Source organism: Embiotoca jacksoni, unplaced genomic scaffold (assembly GCF_022577435.1).
Source record: "Embiotoca jacksoni isolate LCO1_2020_lvr unplaced genomic scaffold, fEmbJac1.0.p SCAF_7, whole genome shotgun sequence".
In the NCBI taxonomy this organism is placed as follows: domain Eukaryota; kingdom Metazoa; phylum Chordata; class Actinopteri; family Embiotocidae; genus Embiotoca; species Embiotoca jacksoni.
Window position 1 is genome coordinate 19466860 of NW_027185425.1, and position 22999 is coordinate 19489858.

The window sequence follows — 22999 nt, forward strand, 5'->3', positions numbered from 1 at the left end:
GGTTTAAGGCTCTTTAAATCCTAAAAATGAAAAATGAATTCAATATAAAAACAAAAATGTATGTCAGATTTACCCTGCAAATAATATATCAAGAAAAAAACCTTCAACAAATCAATTATCATGATAATATTATCTATCTGATATTATTCATCAATCAAACCCTGAAAGTGGAGCTTTGGGGAAATTGTAAATACATTAAAGGAAATATTTTGGGGTATTTGTAATAATGTTTTGCTCATTTAATGCTGTACAAAATACAAGTATCTATAGGAAGCCGATAAAATGCCCTTTACATTTACAGTTTGTTGAATTATTTTACTCCACATCTGAGGAAACCTATTAAACATGTCAATGCTGAATATAAATTACATATATGAAATATCATTAATTTGCTGCTGACAAAGGACCGTATATTCTGTTATACCAACCACTAAATGATTTAATAAAGAATAGATCTGAAATGCGAACATTCAGAGGGAAAGTCAGCTTTTAAAGCTGAGGTTTTATTGGAGGGTTTAAATTTGTTCTTTTTAGAGCCTCTTCGGTACTTTATTAACATTTTAAATTATAAGATATCATCAACTAGTCTATAAAATATTTCAAATGGTTAAAATAAGGAATCACACTGAATGTGCATTGGGGTCACTTTAGTGAGCAAAATAAGGGCTTTGTGGCATTTTACTATCACTGTTCTTTTCAAAAATCATTTCACACTAATAAAACTAAAATGTAAATGGCCAAAAACAACACTAAAGACACACGTAATGACCCAGGAGGGACACAAAAGGATCCCAAAGACACAAAACATTGTCCAGACATGAAGTCTAACACAAGTTAGATGAAAATGTACAATTCAAAGAAATAAAAGGAATATAAACAAAGGCGATGAGGCTGTTTATGGTTTTACAGCTTAATTAAGAATTAATCAGATATGGGGATTGTGATTTTTTTTTTTGTAATATTATTATCTTTTAAAATTGCCTATAGTTTTCTGACTGATATCTAAAAGCTTATCATTTTCCACTTTAATAACTTTGCTTTATTAATGTTGTCCATGATTCTCCAACCAAACAGGTGACATGTAAACAGCATATGGTCGGCAGCTCTCTCTTCAGGATGACTCATCTGTGATGAAGAAGAGGATCATCTGCTGGCTTTGTCTCTGCTGAGGTGATTCACCTCCACCTGCCACACACACACACACACACACACACACACACACACACACACACACACACACACACACACACACACACACACACACACACACACACACACACACACACACACAGGGAGCCTATTAGAGTCGGTTCATTCACTGCTGCTCATTCACAGGTAATACGATGCTTTCAAGCTGGAGGGGAGAACCACAATCTTCCGATCACCACCGCTGAGTCATTGATCTTCCTTTACACCTTTTGTCTCTCAAACATATCCTTGATTGATATTAGTAATATTGTCCTCCTGGCTGGTTTCTGTCTACAACAAAATAAAATGAACCTGCAGTCAAACTTAATAATAGTACCTATAAGATTAATCTTAAACTCTCCCTCCAACTTGTCTTTGTGAATCACTTTTGCAATCTAAATCAATTCCTTTTCACAACTACAGTAACACTTGCTGGTACAAATGGGTTACAGAGCTTTTGTATGAAATGACTTGATATTCGTTACAGAGCTTGCTTGTAAAATACCCCAAAATGGCATCATAGCCACACAAAACAACTCAAAAGACATAAAAAAAAAAGTAACCCAAAAGAAACAAAATGGATCCAAGGAGACAAAACGATCTCAAAGACACATACAATTACAGGAAAGACACACAAAACGACTCCACAGACACCAAAACATGTCACAAGATACACAAAATGACTGAAAAGACAGAAAACCACCACAAAGAAAACAAAATGACCTCATTCTGTTTCGCTCCAGAGGATTTACTAAAGCAGAGCGAGGAGGGACCTTTGTCTCATAATCTTTCAATCAGCTCCATTATTTCCTTCTCTCGTCTTCATTTGCTTTTACTCAGAGATGCAAATCTGAGAGTCATCACAAAGAAGAGGAATCCACAGCTTGCTCTTAAGAAATATTATGGTTTAAGATCCTTTCTCAAAAAAAATATTAGTATTTGGAATAAAGTCCCATATTATGAGATTACCTGCTAATTTTCACCGTTTTATCACTTGTATAAATACTTCCTGCTGTACAATCAGATCTGTAATCATGAATAGAACCAGTCTTTTAACGCAGCCTCTACCTTTTGTACAAATTAACTGTATTAATCTTCTTGACCTCATGTTGTTTCTCTGTCAAATGCTGTATGTTACTCTTAAATATTTACTTTGAAATTAGTTTTTTTTTTTGTTCACCCCTTACTTAGTTAAGATTTTGCCTGATTTGTTTGAAGATTTTTATTGTTTTGGTGTTTCACCTGTATTCATGCTTTCTGATGACTCCTCACATGGAACAGCCTGAAAATGACTTCTTAAACTAGGTTGGCCCACAGCTGGTAATGTTCCTCAATGCACAGCTGCTTTGTTCCTGATAAAGAATAAAAATGACTCAGAGTCCAAGCAGAAGCTCTGAGAGTCATCACAGGAAAAGAAAAGGCCACCGGCTGCTACACAACAAAACAGGCACCCTGCGGTGACCCGGGTCACTCTGAGAGGGGCTGTGGGAACAAAGCTTTGGCACGCGCTCGGTCACTGAATCAATACACACACACACACACACACACACACACACACACACACACACACACACACACACACACACACACACATGCCCACACCGAGGCTGTTACGTAACAGTGAAAAGAAAAGAAAAAAAACAAGTCGATTTTCTACCAGATTTTGTGACTAAATTGTACAAATTAAACTTCTGTTTAGTATCTGCAGTATTTACAGTATGTTGGGTGTGTGGTGATGTACGGTTTAAGTCATTTTAGGAATGACTGGTCCCTCATTGTCACTTTCATTGGCCCTTGTGTGTCAGTGAGGGGGGAGAATAAGCAGCGATCCCACTGGGAAGCCTGTCAGCTCACCTTTCACCTCCCCTCCAGAGGGAAATCAATCAATGAGCCTGATCAATAACAAATCTATGGTGTGCTGACGTGTTGTGACAGATATCCCTCCTACAAGCAGCCTGCAGGACGGGCGGCTGCCGGCTTTCTGAGGGCCAAACAGGCAACAATGACAGGCCAAAGCTTTCTTTTGAGGGGAATCTCCCTGTTAAAGGAAAACAGGGTCATTTTCATTTGCACCAGATGTCTGTATGTTGTCCGTTGTAGTGATTTATAATGTGCAGGATTCTGATGTGTTTCTTTCTAATCACTTTGATGCTATAATGTTAAAAAGTTCTGATGAAAATTAGGTATTTATTGCAGTCAACCACAGGGTCACTCTTTGCAAACCATTTTTAATGTGTTGATCCTCACCTGAGGTTTAAAGAGAGTCACATCATACAACTCAGTTCACAGACCACTGGAAACAGCTCTGGATGAGTCCAAATGTAATGTGTGGATGTGGTGGTAGAGGCTTTGCAGAGGGAGGATCCCCCACCAGACTGAAGTAAAGCTATTGTAAAGCATGGAGGTGGGGATATCAAGGTGCTTTGGATAATCTTCCAAACATCCACCTGTTGAAAGAATATTTTGGCCAGGAGAAAAATCAAAGTCTAACAAATCCCATAGAGGAGCTACATATTATGGAGCACTTATGGGATGCTGTGGGGAAAAATGTCCACTTAATGTGGATAAACTAAAAGTTTTGCTGATTAAATGCCCATAATGTCAATCAGTTCTGCAGGCTTAACAATAGCAAGCTAAAACATAGTAACTGAGATCTGTAGTGAAGCTATTACTTGGAGTCCAAATACTTTTTGTCTTCATCTAACTGTCTATCAGTGGTTTTCTTTATCAGTATATTATACATTGTATTTATTTGTTGTTTGTTTATATTTTCTTGGTAAATTTTTTTTCATTTCTCAAACCAACAATGTGCGAGTTTCTGAAACCTTCCTCCCCTCTCTGCTCCAGCCTATAAGTGAACTTCATTCTGGGCGTTTGATGTTAAAAGTCTTGTGCTCCGATTGCATTTGGGTTTGTCTGTTTGTAACAGAACAGAAACAATCATCTATAAGTGGATAGAAGTTGTTGGAAGGAAGTTTCAAACAACAACAAATCAATAGTTTGGAGCTGTGTGAGCAACGGAGGAGCGTTTCAGCACCACGGACAGCTCCACTGTTAAAACTATATAGATTAATAACATCCTGCATTGTCAGCGACGGAAATGGATGAGATTTAAGGAGATTAAATTGTTTGTCTGTTTATTTCTTGTCTTTTAATTTTCCATCTGCAAAGTTGATCATATTTTCTTCTTAACATATGCATTTTCATTGTAACTCTTTGTTTGAACATGTGATTGTGTCAGTCTGTGTAAATGGTACTAAACTGTAACTGTACTGTTTAACAGCTAGCTAGACAACAATTATTTCAAGTTGCCACACTGAACATTTAAAATAAGAAGATAAAGATTATAAAGATTTGCTAAATGCTCTGTAACAGACTATAATATACATATTTGTAATTGTATTAATGTCTTTAGTTATAAACTATGACTATGAAAAGATAATGAATGAATGTATGATAAAACACAAGAATAAGAATGACCATTGTCTTAAAGTTGTCATTGCTAATAACTACTGTACATTTAATGTCCATGTAGCTGATTATAACCACATTATAATTTGTTAATAAATGTTTTTGTGCAGCTTATAAATGCTCAATAACCGGAATCCAAAAGAAACTTGCTCCCAGAAAAGTGAATGTTTGTTGTCTCTGTTTTGAAACTGAAATCAACTTGAATTTGTATGACCTGAGATGCCTCTTTATGTAATATCAAAACAAGAACGGAAAACTCTCCTGTTTTATTCTTCATACACACACAGTCATGATCAGCTTCACGGTCAGTGCACAGAGACTAACAGCTCCACCCAGCAGCAGGCAGATGATAAATGCACCGTTTCATTGCTCCCACTAGATGTCACCTCAAGCATGTAGTCTGTGAGACCACCAAACACCCCCATGACGTCATCCTGACTCATACACACAGCAAAGGAAATGCATGCATCATAAACTATAACAGTTAAAAGCAAACCGTGAAGCCCTTGTCACATAAAACTAACTTTTATTTGTGACTGTATCTCACTGGGACCATCCGAACTAAAAATGTCGACAGTGATAATCTATTTCATAAATATTTTTGTGGGCTTCTTTCTCAAGAGCTTCTGCTAAGACAATAGACCAACTTTACAGAAAAAACTGCTGAAGGAATAAATAGGAGGACAAGTGTTCAGCTTTCTCACTTAAATACGTTGTAAAAGTACCAACGCAGTAAAAGAAGTGAAAAATCATACTTGTGTAAAACAACATAAGTGTTAGCAGCTAACTTAATGTATTAAAGTAGAACTACAGGTTTGGTCCCTCTGACTGATAAATTAGTATATGTTGTGTATGACATCGTTACATTATTGATAGTGAAGCATCAGTGTGTAAGCAGCATGTTACTGTTGCAGCTGCTGCAGGCGGAGCTGCTTTTAACTACTTTCTATCCAGTTTTATATCCAGGACATCAGATAAATGTGAGGCGTCATCAGATCGTTACTGGGAGAACAAAGATGAAAAAATAAAGTTCTGATCCACAAATCTGTTTTGAAATGAAAGAGGGAAGTTTAGAGGGAAAAATAATCACTTGTTGTTAACAACTCATCGACATCTGAAACGTAACCCGACTACACGCTGCTGTTTGTAAAACGTCAGAAGACAAACAGGCTGGAAAACATTTTTTAATCTTGAACTTTGTGTTATATTTTAAAAACATGTTAAATTGTCCAGTGTGTCAAATCTCCATCTGAAAAGGAACTAAATCTGACAGCTAAATGTAGTGGGGTGGAAGTATAGAGAAGCATCAAATGGAAATACTCCAGTAATGTACAAGTACCACAAGGTAAAGGAGAGGGATGGTTGTAACAGCTTGAATATCTCCAGTCAGAAACAAACTACAGTGATTACTCTGAGTTTATGACTGGTGACACAGAGGTGGTTGTAACGTCCTGTTATCATCAACATTTCAGTTTAGTTTCATTTATATTTTAAAAACCTAAAGGTCTACACAAACTGAATTACACTGGAAATGAACGATAATCAGTTGCATATATGATCTCATTGTGTCAATATTTTTTTAATCCCTACAATATTGTTATGATATCAAAATCAAGGTATTTTGTCCAAAATATAGGCCAAAGGAAATTTGATTTTTTTTTTTCAACATTCACTTTAAAGTAAATGGTAGATACTGACTTTCTTTGTGAGTATTTTAATGATCAATTATGTATATTTATGTTACAACTGTCCCTGTACCATGGAATGGTTGTAACGACAGTTACTGCAATGACAGTACTTCAATTAATTTTGTACCTTGTATTTATTTCATCAAAACACTTAAGTAGTGGACACATTGAAGTTTGTAATTTAGCAAATTGGCTAATCCGGTTTAAATAGTTTTGATTTATTCCCGAAAATGCCAAAAGGTGTTAAATTCAAGGAAATATGAATTGCTTTTTTTCCATTCACTATTATTATACGAACATTAGGAGTTGGTTCATCTGATAATCAGCTAGTTCTCCAGATGTCATTAAACAAAGTAGTGCGGAGTAAGAAACATGAAGAGGTGAAGAAATTAAGAGTCAAAGTTTAAATGGTGAGAAATGGTGAAAACATGTTGTTTTCATGTTTCTTCACAGATCTCATGTTCTGGTCTATAATTTCCGTGCAAGTGCAACTACACTTCCATAGAAACACACCTGCAGTCAACGATGTGTGTACCTTCTATAGTCAGTCTGTGGTGTGGACCCAGAAATATTTCTTGGTATTTAAGAGATTCATCCCCCCTGCCTCGCGTTTGGCTCCGCCCCCTGTTTCTTTATTCACCCCTCATACATCTCCTTCCGGTCGGGGTTAATCCCACCTCCCTCCTGCTCGCTCAACACAAACAAATGTTTCATTCTCCGCTCTGTATGAACGCGGAGGGAAAATAAAACAGCGTTTCACCGAGCAAACAGCTCAGTAGGAGGAGAGAGAAGCAGCGGCCTGGTGGAGGAGGAGAAGAAGAAGAAGCCTCGGCTGGAACCAGACTGCTCTCCGTTTCCTGTAGAGACACGAGGGGAACTGTTGCGGGATGGAATCGATTTATCACTTTAGTCTTGAAGAGCAGATAATGTGAACGAAAACAAAAACAACATGGCTGTGCAGAAGGCGAGCAGGAGGCGGTTTATTGAAGCAGTGAGTGCCTTGATGATGGAAGAGGATCCAGAGCGCGGCGGGTATTTTTCAGGCTCCATGTTGCAGCTGCTGTACGCGTTTTGTCTCTCAGCTGCTCCGGTTGGGCTGTAAAACGATGACTGCGCTCCTGGGCTGCAGCCGGCACTGAGAGGAACCGCTGTCACCCCCTGCTGCCTCCCGGAGCGGCTCTTCTTCCTGCGCCAGCACCACGGACAGCGACCATGACTCGGCTGCGCAGGAAAGCTCTCGTCGCGCTTTTCCTCTTCACGCTCTTCATTTTCGGGACCATGATGGGGCTGAGGACGCTGAAGCCCAGCGACGGCTTCTCAGACCTGGCCCCCGGTATGGACTTCATCGGGGAAAGACCCGAGAGGAGGCGGCCGGACGTGAAAGACGTGGTGGTGTCGCCGGGTCAGTTCCACATGGGCAGCAGCGACACCAAGGTGGTTTTCACCAAATCTGACCGGGAGTACAGCATCTTCTACGATGTGCACATCTTCTACTACCTGTGGTACGGCTCACCCAGCATGGACAACAAGTACATCCACTGGGATCACGTGCTGGTGCCGCACTGGGACCCAAAGATCGCAGCCAGTCATGCTCAAGGAAGGCACACACCTCCGGAGGACGTTGCCTCGAGTTTCTACCCGGAGCTGGGACCCTACAGCTCCAGGGACCCGAAGGTGCTGGAGTCACACATGGCCCAGATAGAGGCGGCTGCAGCGGGTAACGATTGTTGCAACACTGGCTCTACATGTTTCTAGTATTGTTGGCACTTCTGCGGGGACAAACACCACACACCCAGATATAAAAGATAAAGTATACGATATTTTGAAATATTTATTTTAATTTTGATAAGAATAAATTCTGATTCAATTTTAAAATGGCCCAAAAACTATTCAAGTTTTAATGTAAATGTATTATAAAACTGCTGGAAACAGCTCTAAAGTAACAACCATGTGTTGTTGTTTTTTTACTGTAAAAATACCACTGAGATTGTGAAAGGGTCAAATTCTTATAAAAAAAAAAAAAAAAAAAAAGTACTGGAGCTCAGTGTCTTCAACTCACACTCTTCATGTGGGCTAGTTGATTGTATTTTTTATATTGTACAGTCAAAGCAAAACTGTAGGCCTAGATAAGAGAGTTGATGTTGGATATAGATTTTGTTAGGAAAAGGAAATGTCTAAACCTTTTATAATCTTCAATAAGACCAGTAGAATTCATGTTTTTTTTCCTTTTGCTGAGGGAGAAATAAAAAAATCCAACGTTTTCTTCTGTTAATAAAGTCAAAATAAAGTCACAAGGCACAACAGTGAACCCATAGCCACGAGCAGCAGGCTGTCTCAGTGCCCTCATTTACTGTATTCAGCTCCTACATGCAGGCTCGTGTGCTGCCAGTTTGCAGACAACTGGATCCCGTGTAAGAAAAAAATCCCCCACACGGTTCACTTCACTTACCCTTCTCTTAACAGACACTCATCCTTACGCTGCTTCCATGTGCTGTTCAGAGGGAAGTGTTGCCCACATTTACAGTTTGCTCTGCTGCACCGCTTCAGTCCAGACTGGAGCACCAGCTCGGCAATGGGACCCCGAGACCATCAAGCACTCCAGAGTACCGGCTTCACTGGGTGTCTGTTGGTTTTCAGTAGATCCTTACAGAAAAAAAAACAAGAGTTACCCATGTTTTCCACATGAGACACATGTGATCGGGACGCATGTTACATGTTTACCACATTTTGCAACATATAATAATATGGGGAAAGATTTGTGGAAAAGTTTCACGTGGGAATCTTACATGGGCGTCACACATTACACCAGGAAAATGCTCCAAAACCGCATCTGTGATCACAAGTTTTTTTGCACATGTGAAATACATGTGTTTTTTCTGTCAGGGGGTAAAGGAATTGAACCACTTTATTAAAAGCATAATCAGCCCCTGCAGTAATATTTCAGGGTGCTTTGTGCTCACGTCGTGCATCTTCCAAAATAAAGTGGCATTTTAACAAATTGGTAGAAGAAAAATTAATTTTCCCCAGGCCACCCCGGAGCCCAATTCATGGTTTCTGTGTCTCTGGGCAGCTGCAGACTCAAACTCAAAACAGTGGAAATATGCACACTTCAGCACAAACTAGAGCAGCGAGTGTATGTGAGTGAATGCTTTGTTTACTGTGTGTGCAGCACCTTAAAAAGAACAGAACCAAAGATGTGGAGCACAGTACAATCATCGTTATGTACGGTGCACAAAACAAATGTCCAATTTATTCTTTTGGCTCGTGTAGTTGAGCTGATTTTTTTTGAAGGGGTCAGAACGGACACTCATCAACGTGGGCTAATTCTTCCCCATTAGTTCCACAAAGTCTCTAGTCTGGGATCCACACAAAATGACAACAAACATAAATTAAAATCACAAACCAAAATACCGAACTACAAAAAGCTAAATTAAATGTGAAATCAAAAGCTATAGTAACCTTCACTTAAAAAACAAATTATCAAAACGTACACAGCAACAAAAAAGAAAAATACATAATAATAATAAAAAAATTAAAAGTTGACAAAAATAATCACGTGGAAACCGTGAACTGGCCTTAACAGGATAATAAAGTCATAGTTGGCAGCAATGTACCTATAAACTAAGTATATATCAGTATATAGTTTATAGTTTATATATTAATCAAACACATTCCAAAATGCTTCCAGATAACTTGATTTAATGTCATTATTACGTGTTTCTTCAGCTCCTTGATGGGTTTTTGTTTCTGTAACTGTAACACTGTATTGATCCCACTTGACTAACGGTGAGGAAATGAAAGTCAGCAGAGCGTTGTACTTGTGAGAGGTGCAGGATGTAACACGAACCTGAAGTACATCACACAAATAGGAAGTTCTCTGTTCACTAACTGTGCATATGAACCTTCGGTCACTCGGCTTTCTGCTCAGGGCAGATGACTTCCTGTATCAGTACCGAGATCTGCAGCTTTGGATCTGATGTGGATGCAGGTGTTGCATTAAGTAAAACAGAGAAAGCAAAAGCATCTCCAAAATCTTAAATAGATGTTCCAGGTTTTTAAACCAAATCAGAAATGTAATGGATGGAAACTTTCAGGTGATTCTCTGTTTTTTTTTTTCATATTGAAAATCTTAATAAGGAACCCAGATTGGAGGTCGTAATTTATGTTCCTGTTTATCCGAATGAAACGCTTTCGATGCCTGGCTGTTTTCACACTTCTCTCCCTTCTCCCCTGTGCGGTTGTGCAGGGGTGCTGGTGTTGTCCTGGTACCCTCCCGGGGTGGCGGACGACCACGGGGAGCCCACCGAGGACCTGGTTCCTGCTGTCATGGACGCTGCCCACAGGCACAGCATCAAGGTAACTGGTGAGACAACCGGTATGTTTTTCCCTTTCTGATGATTTCCTGAATGAATGAATGAATGGTTTGTCCGTGTTAGCTGAGTGTTGACGCTGAGAAACGTAAAAGGATCTTTTTGTGATAAATCAAATTGTTAGTTTCTCGATTCATCGACTGATTGTTTGGTTTGTAATAAATCAGAAAATAGTGAGTCCAAATCGACCAGCCAACAGTCCAAACTTCAAAACTATGAACAAAAATTTGAATTCTTAAAATGATAAAAAGGTAAAGCACTAAATATTCATATTGGAGACACTGGAACCATGAAATATTTGGCATTTTATATGAAAAATAATTATGACTTCTTTTTGTCCCCCATGAATATCTTAACTTATAAAGTAACTGAGGCTGTCCAACAAATGTAGTTGAGTCAAATGTACAATATCTCCCTCTAAAATGAAAGCTTCAAAAAGCTGAAGTAAAGTGCTCAAGTACCTTAAATTTGTAGTGAAGTGAAGTGCTTGAGTATTTAGATCAGCGACCTCCAACCTTTTTTCTGTATGCATTTCTTTGTGTTTCTGTATCGACAATTACACAGATGTTCCCTGAAGGGCACGCAAGTCATTAGTGGCCAAACTGGTTCAAAAAGTGTCAAATAAAGCTTTATAATATTAGATTTAACAGGAAAATCCAGTGTTTCTCCCTAGACTGGGACGCCCTGTCCCTCCTGAAAGAAACAAATGTTTCACTCAAAACCGAGCATGCAGCTGGACCCTGTGTGAAACTGGAGGGCTTTTAATTTGAAAAGTCAGAGCATTCAGCCGAGAGTGGTGGTACTTTGATCGCTCCCATATCGCTCTGGCCCCGCCGTAGCCAAAACTATGATATTTTTTATTTTTTATGAACACCTGTGTCTTTCCAGCTCAGTGTGAGAGTCTCTGCTGCCGAAGTTAGTCTATGTATGGGAAACACTTCATATTGTTCAAACCTTCCACGATCTACTCAGAACCAGGTCACGGTTCTCCTGGTAGTTCGTGAGCTTCGGGTCGGAGACTCCTGAATCAGATGGATGGCTGAATATGAGAGTTCAGTCTGATCAAACAGTGTCGAAAAGGCGTTTATCAAAGGTGTCCCTTCATATGGAGTGAGTTTCAGTTTCAAATTTCACCAGAGCTGAACCCAAAAGACGAGGGAGTCCACTGAAATGAAGTGATTTTACCGTTTTAAATGCTGCTTTAAAACCACATTTTCTCCAGTTGAGAAAAAGTGCTCTGTATCCTTTGTACAAAATGCATCATGTCTTGCGGCTTCATTTAATTTTGGTCCACTGAGCTCACCGACAATCAAGAAATTGGTACCGTCACATCGGGTCCCGGTGGCAGCATCGACTTTAAACCTGACATTTACAGTAACATGAACAGAGACATAAAAATGTCCTGCAATCAGAGGCCTTTCCAGCAGAGCCAACAGCTGTTTTTAAAACCCTGAAGTGCTTCAGAGCAGACTTTCCTTTTCATTGCACAGCTCCATCTAACAAAGTCATGTCAACTTTAACGCTGAAGGGTTTCAGATACCATAAAGGCATAAGATGCTGAAGGTGCTTGAGACGGCAGCAGCAGAACAAGACTGTAGATTCAGCATTAACAGGACAGAAGAGCTCTTCCTCGCTCTGCTTTCATGCTCCTTATATGGAAGTCTTACTGAGAACTGGGTCTCTCTCTGCACGTCCCAGTCAGACTTACACAACAGTTTGTATCTCACAGCTGACCTGAGCACTGATGCTCCAGTGTTTCAGTGCACCAAAGCTGCCACAAAATACAGGCTGAAGTGTGTGTGTGTGTGTGTGTGTGTGTGTGTGTGTGTGTGTGTGTGTGTGTGTGTGTGTGTGTGTGTGTGTGTGTGTGTGTGTGTGTGTGTGTGTGTGTGTGTGTGTGTTTGAGCAGTTGTGTGTGTGTCTGTGTGTGCGTCTCCTCTGCAAATGTCATCTATGCGTACCTTTGGACGTGGCATGCCTTGTGTTGTACTGATCCCGACACGGGAGGAATCTGTCACGTCCTCTGTCACCGTATGAAAGGAAGATCACTGGGGTCACAAAAATCCGTTGAGACCGTCATATATTGCCGACATGAGGACACACACTGATCTATAATCCCCTCCAGTGCTCCAGCCTCGCTAATTAAGCATAGATTGACCCTGTTTGCCCAAATGAAACGCTGGTGTTGATGCTGACTGCAAATCACAAGAGTCAAATTAAAGCTGCACTAACAAATATTTGATATGAACAAATGGTCAGATGATATGTGTCATATTAAACTTGTGGCTTTGGGTCATAAAACCACAAAGAATTATTGCCCAACTCTGCAGCTTCTCCCAGCTTCACAAACTTTTCTCGTGTCTTTTAGCTCATTGTTTTGGTTTCTGGTTTTAGTTCACTCTCACCGCTTTCATCAACCTCGTTTCTAGAGACAACAAACAGCTGTTTTTAAACCAATCTGCCCAGAACCAGACAGACAAAGTTACCACCGTGCTTCAGCCAGCGTTTACCTGCTTCAGAGTCCAATATTTTACTCTGGAGGTGATGGAAACCAAAAACAGGGCTAAAAAGAGGGTGACTATTGGATTACATTCTGTTGGTGGCCATAGAAACCACCTAAAAACAAATGCTTAGGTTGCTCTATGTCAGCTACAAGTGTTTGCTAATATGTTAGCCTTGTTAATTTTGGCAAATAGTCACAAAAATGTTCAAAACAACTTTTGCATTTCCTTATTTTGTGATACGCAACCTGAAAATGCGCACAAAAAGCAGGTGAATGGAAATACGCGTAATTTTACATGATAACTTTAGAAAACTGTCTGTCCGACAGTCCATTACATTCTGCTTCATGTTAGCAGACCGTCTGCCAGAGCTCCTCACAGCCTGGCCCAGCTCCACCACCCCATACCCCTACCCCACCACCCCAACCATGGCTGCTCTTTAAAAGTGTGCGGGAGGCTGAAGGTCAGCGGATGTTAACTAAAGCTGAAGTTCCAGTTAGATACCGACGCATTAAAACTACAAATTACAACAACATAGATACAAACGTGGAAAACATTCCTACTGTGAGAAATTGAGAGACTCTTTTGCTTCTTTGTTCTTTGTTTTTTGCTCTGCATGTCTGTTTCCTCAGGGTAAAACTATCTGCAGCACTGCACATATATGCAAACATCCATAGAAAAACAGATTTGACCAACATTAGTTTGTCTTTCCTGCTTTGGGTTCCTCTCGTATGAAGTACTGGACCAAATAGAGGATAAATATGGAAGTGCAATGTGCAGATAACTCAGATTTCTAATTAAATAAGATTTCTAATTATCTCTGGTTATTCACTTCCAGAGCCCCCAAGAAGCAGAGTAACCATGCACAGACTGTAAGATGAATTCTTTTCTTTCATAATTGCATCTGTACTTTTGAATTTGTCACCTCAGTTTATATAATTAGCTGAAAAAATGTAGCATACAACACCACGATGACATAACATCGCTTCAGGTTAGTGTTTGTCATCCTCTGAAGAGAAGCCAAACATTTGTGAGAACTGTTGGGGAGGATTGTTTGTGTGCGTCTACACACCTGAGGCTGTGATGTAAATATTAGAGTCAGTCGGCATCACGCTACATGAGGGGATCTGAGCAAACAAAGCACTTCTCATCCCGGTTTATTCAACCAAACAGGAACAGATTGAACAGCGTCTTACCTCGCTGACCTTTCATGATTTCCAACCAGTCGAGACTGCTGACAAGCCCGTGCTCCAGCGGCAAACACCGCCGCGTTGCCATGGAAACTGTTTATGAAGACCTTGCAGCCTCTTTTGGAAGAAGGAGTGGGCGTTGAGCATTTGCTGTTTGTGGCTCGACAGCTCTGTCAATGCTTTACTGTTTGCCAGTGAGCTGCAGGAGACCCTTTTTCCCCTTGTGACTGCAGCAAACGAGTTATTTCTGGGTGACAGAAGGCATCCATCACTCAGCTTTTAGCTAAAAAAACAAGCTCCTGCTAAAAAAAATGCAACTGTTCTCTGTAAAAAAAAAAAAAAAAAAAAAAATTATACCCCCTTTTTTGCTGATTTGCATGTTTTTTTTAGTACCTCAAATCTAGGAAAAGAGTCCAGATATTCTTTAAATCTTTACTCAGAAGCTGTAAACAAGATTTCAGAGACACTCTGGTCAGATGTCATCCTGAGTCGGCTGAATGTGTTGCAGATGAAATGACAGGACAGGAGATGCTGATACAATACAGAGGATGTTTTCTCCTCCTCTCTGCTCCATTCTTCACAAACCTTCAGCATTTTGTTGGCTAAAGTTTGGTTCTGTCTGCTTGTGTGTCTCCCTCTATCTTTATAAAAACACATGCTGTGTTCCAAATGGCGTACTTGTGTACTATTTGAGTGCATCAGTGCGTTCACACTGTCAGTACAGAAACATGCAGTGAACTACAAGTACCAGGATGATGCACTCAAAACGGTCCAAAAAAGAAGTGTGAAACGCTGGACACTTAGATAGATAGATAGATAGATAGATAGATAGATAGATAGATAGATAGATAGATAGATAGATAGATAGATAGATAGATAGATAGATAGATAGATAGATAGATAGATAGATAGATAGATAGATAGACAGACAGACAGACAGACAGACAGACAGACAGACACTTTATTAATCCCGCAAAGGGACATTTTTTTTTTCGCTACAGCAGCATTTATAGATACAGGTAATGCAATAAAAATAACAGAGTAAAAAATATCAAATATAAAAATTTCTAAATGCACAATATATACAATATAAGTAAAATAATATAAAATTAAACTAACTAAACAATAGTGCAAAGTTTTAAACAAACAAACAAACAACCAACAGTGCAACGGTGTTATTGTTGTGAGATTGATTTGGCCAGAGGTGATTTATTGTAGTCTTGTTGCAGTGGGCAGGAATGATCTCCTACTTTTCCTCCATTCCGAATCGCATACTATTTATTTTTTACTTTTAGTACGTTCTGCAGCTACCCTTAAAAAATATGTACTGTTGCATGTTGTATGTTTACAATTGGGACATACTACTTCATCATAAAAACGCGCCTTGTACTTTCTGGAGCGATCTGGAGCGCAACATTTCTAATAAATAGAAAAAAGGCTGAAAAGGCTTCATAGAGGAAGGGGCGGGGCCACCGACATAAAGAACTTTCAAATTAAGGCGTCTCAGGAAGCTGCAGCTGTTCCTGAACACAAAGTGTTTCTTTTTCACTGCTGCTGGACAGAAGAATCTGTGTGTTTATTGAGTGTGTTAAACAGAGGACACAAGAACATGTTGATTTCTGGTTAAAATAAAATAAGGCTGTAGATATTTTGGCGAGTGATGTGTTCACGTGCTGAAGTTGTTTCCGGTCAGTGCAGAACGACAGTGTGCGATTTGAAACAACACGGCCCAAAATTCAGGTACAGTATTACACAAGTAAGACTCCAAACATGTGAGAGCACTAATTATTAGGGTACTAAGGGAAGTATGTCATTTGGGACACAGCAGCAGTTTATGTATCTCTTCTTCTCTCTACTGGAAGATTATATTTCTATCATTTGTCAAGCAAACATGCAAGTGTCATGCAAAAATCTAAACTCACTCAATCTGCATCACGGAGATGGCAATTGATTGTAAAAACAAAAACAGTTTAAAAACATGGAAAACAAATGTTAAATGGGATGAAAATGGATTCAATATGTTTGTTAGATGTAAACTCCACAGAGCCTCTTTGAGTCATACAGGGTCGATATAGTTCGTTCAGCCTCCAGGAAGCAGCCATATGTTCGCACTCTGAATCCCACACTGACAAAGGCTTCAGTCTCCTCCCACCCACTCGGCTTTTATTTATTACTCATCTAACCACCAGCAATTACAACCTTTAACTGAGGTAAAAATTTGCTCCAGTACTGTGTAATAAATGTAAACTGGCTTTCAGTGGTTTAGTTCAGGTATTAACGACTACTGGAGAACATTTGGGGCTCAACAGATTTGGTCCTGTTCCAGTCAAACAGCGGACTCAATGTTGACAATAAAGTCAACTGCAATGCTGATATAAGGCCCAAGGCTCCAACACATGCATAGTACAGATCTCAAGAAGCAGCAGCTTCTGGGTGAGTCATAAGAGCCGTCCCTGAAGTACTCAGGGCTCTTTTGCGAAACATATTTTCTCTGCTGTTCAGCGGCATGCTGAAGAAAAAATATGTTTCACAAAAGAGCATAGTAAATTACAGGTTTATTTTATCTATAAATTCAAAAGAATTCCACTGCGAACATTCAAACATATCCAACATCAGTCATTAACACACACACACACACACACACACACACACACACACACACACACACACACACACACACACCTAATTTCTTTGCAGGTGCTGGCCAACAATTATCAGCATAAAAGAATATATCTGCTATATGTGTTCCCAGTTTTCCTTTTATTCTGCATGAACATAATGACACATAATTTGTAGTTGTCAGTCATCTGTCTGCCTCAGGGCCGTTTGCAGTTACATTGTTCCATACAACGGCTACTAATCATGCTTACACTGTCATGATTTGCATAATAAAAGGTGTCCATCTGGAACATGGGCATTTGAGTTGTTCCAAAATAGAAACATTTAAAAAGTTACAGTAGAAAGATTACTTCCAGAGACTGTCAGCCAGAGATAAAGGCTATGGAGCCAAAGTCCTGTCTCTATGCCACCTTTTATGTCTTGATGACATGACCTTTTTGGGGGGGCATATTCAATACTTTCCACCCTCTGGTTTCACCTTAGAACGATGCTGCGACATTCTGTGTCCTAAATTGAGATTTTGTCACATAGCATTCATGATGCAGACTTCAAAGTCAAAGCATAGGTTTGTTACTTAAAACAGATTCCATCCTCAAAGGTCACAGACGGGGTAATTTTACTTTCCCTAAGCAGACAATCATCAGGATTTAATCTTGAACGGACTGATACATGTGAATTGGCTACATACAGTATTATGGGGTATTGCTCCAACAGAAAGATTTACACCAGTGTGCCAACATCCTGTGAGATAAAGAGAATAACGTTGTCTGGTAACAAAGATGCATGTCAACCTCTGGAAGACAGTGAACCGTTGGCTTTTATAGTCAACATGTGGGAGGAATGTGCCGGTGCAAAGACCCGAGCAACTCTGACAAGGAACAAATCAGTATTTCCAGTCAACTGATTCCAAGCATGTCCAAAACGGCAAGGCTTGTCTGGTGCAGCAGCAGTGAGTACGGACTGACAGTCGTCCCTGGAGGGAACTCACAACTTCCAGGACTCAAAGGATCTGCTGCTAAAGTGTTGTTGCCAGATACCTCCAGGGGTCCATGCTTTGTCAGGTCGGAGCTGTTAGGCAGCATACAAAGGGCCAAGAGCACATTAGACAGCGTCGTCGTAATATTTAGGTTTTTCAGTATACGTTGCTGTTCTTCATTCAGAACATCCGAACTGGGATAAAACTACTGACATGAGTCCAAACTCTACTCAGACTCATCGGGTCTGTTTTACTGCTGCAGGTCTCAGGTCTGTGCGTGTCAATCACTGTGCTCTGAGTGGCGTACTATTTGTTTTTAATTTTAGTACATGCTGCAGTTACCCTTAAAAAGTTTGTACTGTTGCATATAGTATGTTTACAATTGGGACATACTACTTCATCATAAAAATGCACCTTAAACTTTGACCCTCTTTGTCATATCTGTTGTGATCCGCAGCGCGACGTTTGAACTAAAAAAAAAAAAAGGATGCGATTTGGAACGAGTAGGCTTCCTTTTAACGCCTCTTCTTCTTCTTCTTCTCCTTCTACTTCTTCTTCTTCTTCTTCTTCTCCTTCTACTTTTTGCCTACTACATTTACCATTCTATGTATTAGAACATACTAAACCTTTTTCTGGCATACTTGAATAATATGGTCGTTTGGATATTGGAGCGTACGCCCACTGCGGCTGCTTGTTAATTGATTGATTGATTGATTGCTTCTGGTGTTGGATCGGGTTAAATTCATGCACATCATTATCGGGTTGGTTTTCCACTGGTCTTTTTTTTGGAATGGCTCCAACATTTTAGACTTCTAATCTTTTAATATAACTTTTAAATGACTTGTCTGTCTCTGTCTTCTGTCAGTCCTTCAGACCTGCTCTTCACTGTTTTAAACACACACCAGTTATGGCTTGTTGTGATTCAGAGACGCAACAGCCAAATAATTAGCGAGGTCCACGGGCTACTAATTCTATGTTGCTTTCATACTGGCTGTCCATCCAAACAAATAACACAGGAATAATGAGCAGAATTCATTGCATAACCCCTTATTTTCCAGGTGTTTGTGTATTCAGTCGGTGTTGTTCATTAACGTGCTTGCACACTTGTGTTTCTGCACAGGTGGCCTTTCACATACAGCCATACAAGGGACGGACGGACCAGAGCATGCATGACAGCATCAAATACATTATTGACAAGTAAGCTCTCTTGCTATGTGTCCACTTACCACTGTGCATGATTTGTTTCCTTTCACTGAGCTCTGCATGTCTGTTTCTGCGGCCGCTGACGTTAGAAGTCTGCAGATCTGGTGAAACACGAAGCCCGACATGGGAAGATGAGGAACAGGCTGTTAAATATAGATGTTTCCCCTGTGATCCTGCTGTAATGGATCAGAAGGTAGATTTTGCTCTGACTCTAGCCGGTTTGAAAGTGTGTCTAAGGAAATTGATTCTGTATCATTTCATCATACTCAGTTTTTCCCGTGACTCACGGACTGTACAAGATATGTTGGATAGATATGTTTGTGCAGCGAATCGGAAATTGTTTCACATGATAAAATATTCAATGGTAGAAAAAAAAGTAGCCCATGATGTCACACTTTGACTGGGAACAAGAATAAAGAGTCTCAACGATGCTTTGCTTATAATGATACACGACTGGAGGAAATTCAAAGCCCATGCTTTGTTTTGTGCCTTCAGCTGAATCCGATGTCTGGACTTTAAATTGCTGCCAGTATTTTCAGGAACCCACTGGGCTGACCATCTGTATGAAATAAAACCAAAACTTGACAGTCAGAAAGAGGAGATGAGGCTTTGGATGAAACATGAATATCTTCTGAATGTCTGACAAATATGTGAATTCTGAGCTACATTTGGTATTTTAACATCATTACATTTGAAACGCTGGTATAATTATAATTAAACAGACAAGACCACCAAGACAGTTGCTAACACAGACATCTCACCTGACTAACACACTGATCCTGGGTTATACTGATGTACACAGCAGTTTAAATACATAGAAAGGTTTTCCTTCACTAGCATGTAGCTCATCATTATTCTCACCGAGAATGGTAACGTTTGCAGAATCTACAACCTTCAACTGTCGTCTGTTTAACCAGACTGGCTCAGACCCTCAAGCTGCTTTGATTAATATTTATATGAACAATTATTCAAATTACCGTGTTTAATATGAAAATTGATTCACATAGTAATGAACCGAAAGTGAATTGTCTCTGCAGGTATGTGACGCTGCAGTTTCCCTCTGCGCAGTGAAGCATTTTTAACCTCACTGCCAAATGGTAGCAACAAAACAAAAATATCGACAGCATTACAGGCACAACACACTCAAGCTCTCTTAATCTATCTGTACTGTTCAGACTAACTGGACAGAAAAAGTCAACTTGAACATCAAGCAACTAAAATGTCTGATATTTTGCTCTGGGGCTGGTGAAGACCAAAACAAAGCGAGAAAGAGTGAATCTATTTATCACGTCAGCAGAAACACAATTTCAAATTAATTCTGATGTTTCTCCATGTTTGCTACATGTTTAAAATGTCAGCCAAATCAACTTGAGAGGGCTACGATATGTCATGTTTAGCTTGTTGGGGGTCCAAAGAAGCTAACAACAATAACAGAAACAGATCAGTGCAGCTATAATACAGTGTCTGATTAGATATTTCCATTTTCACGTATTATATTCAACCTCAAAGTGCTTCTATTACTTTGTGTTTAGACGAGATCAGCAAGTCTGAAGCCAAGAGAGATTTCAGTTTTCTGACTAATAAGTTACATGTTGTTTGTGTGATTTTAATATTTCTAAATGTCCGACTTTAGTAACTCCTCGTAGTAAAGAACAAACAAAAAAACAACAACCCTGTAGCGGCACACAGCAAAGAAATATAGCAATCATTCATCATCAGCTAATCTTTTTTTAGAGTAGTTATGCCAATTCAATAAACAGTTCCTGTGAGATTTCAAAATGTCTGTCTCTGGTTGTAGACAGTGTTGCACACCCTTTAAATTTGCATTAAAATGCTAAAAAAATTAACATCTGAAAAAAACCAATCATGACTTCCAATGTTTTCAACTTTAAGTGTATTTGTGTTCTGTCATGTTTCTCAGGTATGGAAAACACGGCGCCTTCTACAGATTCAGGTCGAGCACAGGGCGAGTCCTGCCCCTGTTTTATGTCTATGACTCGTACCTGACACCACCTGAGGCCTGGGCGGAGCTCCTGACAGCTAAAGGCTCCCACAGCCTCAGAGGTACACCTTACGACGGGGTGTTTGTCGCCCTCATTGTGGAGGAGCGCCACAAACATGACATCCTCGCCAGCGGCTTTGATGGCATTTACACTTACTTCGCCTCCAATGGCTTTTCCTTTGGTTCGTCCCACCAGAACTGGAAAGCCATCAAGGCTTTCTGTGATGCAAACAATCTGCTGTTTATCCCTAGCGTCGGTCCAGGTTACGTAGACACCGCCGTCCGACCATGGAACAACCACAACACTAGGAATCGGGTTAACGGACGATACTACGAGACGTCCCTGCAGGCTGCTCTGTCCGTCCGACCAGAAATCGTCACCATCACGTCCTTCAACCAATGGCACGAAGGCACGCAGATAGAAAGGGCCGTACCCAAGAAAACTGTGACCCGTTTGTATCTGGACTATCTGCCCAACCAGGCAGACCACTACTTGGAGATAACGCGTCAGTGGGCCGAGAACTTCAACAAGGAGAAGGACAAGTGGTTGATGTGAGCATCAGCATCACGACTGGACATTCGGTCGGCTGCCACTGTTGAAAGAAAGAATCTTAATGTTCATCCACTTACCTGTTTTTCTCCAGCTCCGAGACCTGATGAGATTTTCCCTAAATGTTCACCCTGCCCTCGCTGTTTTAAGTCACTAACATTTTTTTGTACAGGTTAATAATATCTCTGATATGTTGAAACTACAAGGTTGCGTTGGACAGCTGATCGTTGTTTCCTGATTGAGAATATATACAGTAACTCTGCTCTGTAGGGCCGTTTATTTCTTATTTTCTTATGATACAGACTGTCCCTTCCTGTATTTCCTTGATGACCAATTAAAATGTGTGTCTGTTTACTGTTGGAGAATCAGTGTTTAATGTCCAGCGTGAGAGGAACGCACGTAACCTGAGACAGGTAACGGATGGATGTCATGTAACAGAAGTCATGAGATGAAGTACGATGGCTGTGAAGGTTCAGTACGCTGGAGAGGTGGCAGATGGCGTAAGTTGCTGGACGCAAGAGTCCGAGACTGAAAAGGCGAAGTGAATTTCTTGAAAGCAGTGTAATTTTGGTGTGTAAACCCAACAGCAGAGTTTTCCCATAGACTGTACATAAAAGTGGACGTATCTTCCGGGTCTGAAAAATGAGGCCGATGTGGAAGTGCCTTAAGCTGGAATACCACCGTGTGCTGCCAGACGTTGGCTCCAAAAAGCCCCCGGTTCTGTAGACTCCCATTCAACTAGTCTCAGTCTAAAATTATCAGGCAATAAAGTAGCTTCTTATTACATTTCTGGCCGTCCATCGGAAAATTATCCCTCATTAATTGTAAAATAAGCTTCAAAAAGCCATGTTTTGGGGGCGTGTCTGTTTGATTGACAGGCCTGTGGTGCCAGCAGGTTACAGCTATCGGTGGGCAGGACGTAATGTCAATGGGTTTCCAATTAAATTGAATCAGATCCCACCCCCCAGCTCACCAAAATATGGTCACTTCCTGCTCCAAACCGCTCTGAACTACCAAAATCCAAACTCGAGGCTTCATGACGGCCCTTCACAAACCAACGGGTGACGTCACCGTTGGTTGCCGCTCGGGTTTTCCACGTTTTTGTTATCTTAAACCACATGGTTTCTGAGGCATTGCGAGGCAAAGCCGTGACACTGGTGTGGTGTCCTCTAGTGGACTGGCAGGTGTATTAAATCCGTACCTTGTTTCTGCTGCCCTCAAGTAGCCAAGAAATCAGTTAT

At 40.3% G+C, this 22999-nt stretch overlaps 1 protein-coding gene and 1 long non-coding RNA gene across 2 annotated transcripts; one reads left to right on the forward strand and one right to left on the reverse strand.

Moving 5' to 3' along the window:
- Positions 1 to 602: 602 nt before the first annotated feature.
- On the reverse strand, positions 603 to 14467 carry LOC138214661 (uncharacterized). Its single transcript, XR_011179645.1, has 3 exons — positions 14415 to 14467; positions 8797 to 8990; positions 603 to 1185 (listed from the first exon to the last, which is right to left on the reverse strand). It is a non-coding gene; the product is annotated as an uncharacterized lncRNA (long non-coding RNA).
- On the forward strand, positions 7017 to 22117 carry maneal (mannosidase endo-alpha like). Its single transcript, XM_069176425.1, has 4 exons — positions 7017 to 8064; positions 10594 to 10703; positions 19124 to 19200; positions 21128 to 22117. Exons 1-4 carry the CDS (start codon positions 7560 to 7562, stop codon positions 21762 to 21764), a joined length of 1329 nt encoding a protein of 442 aa, XP_069032526.1. The 5' UTR covers positions 7017 to 7559; the 3' UTR covers positions 21765 to 22117.
- The last annotated feature ends 882 nt before the right edge of the window (positions 22118 to 22999 follow it).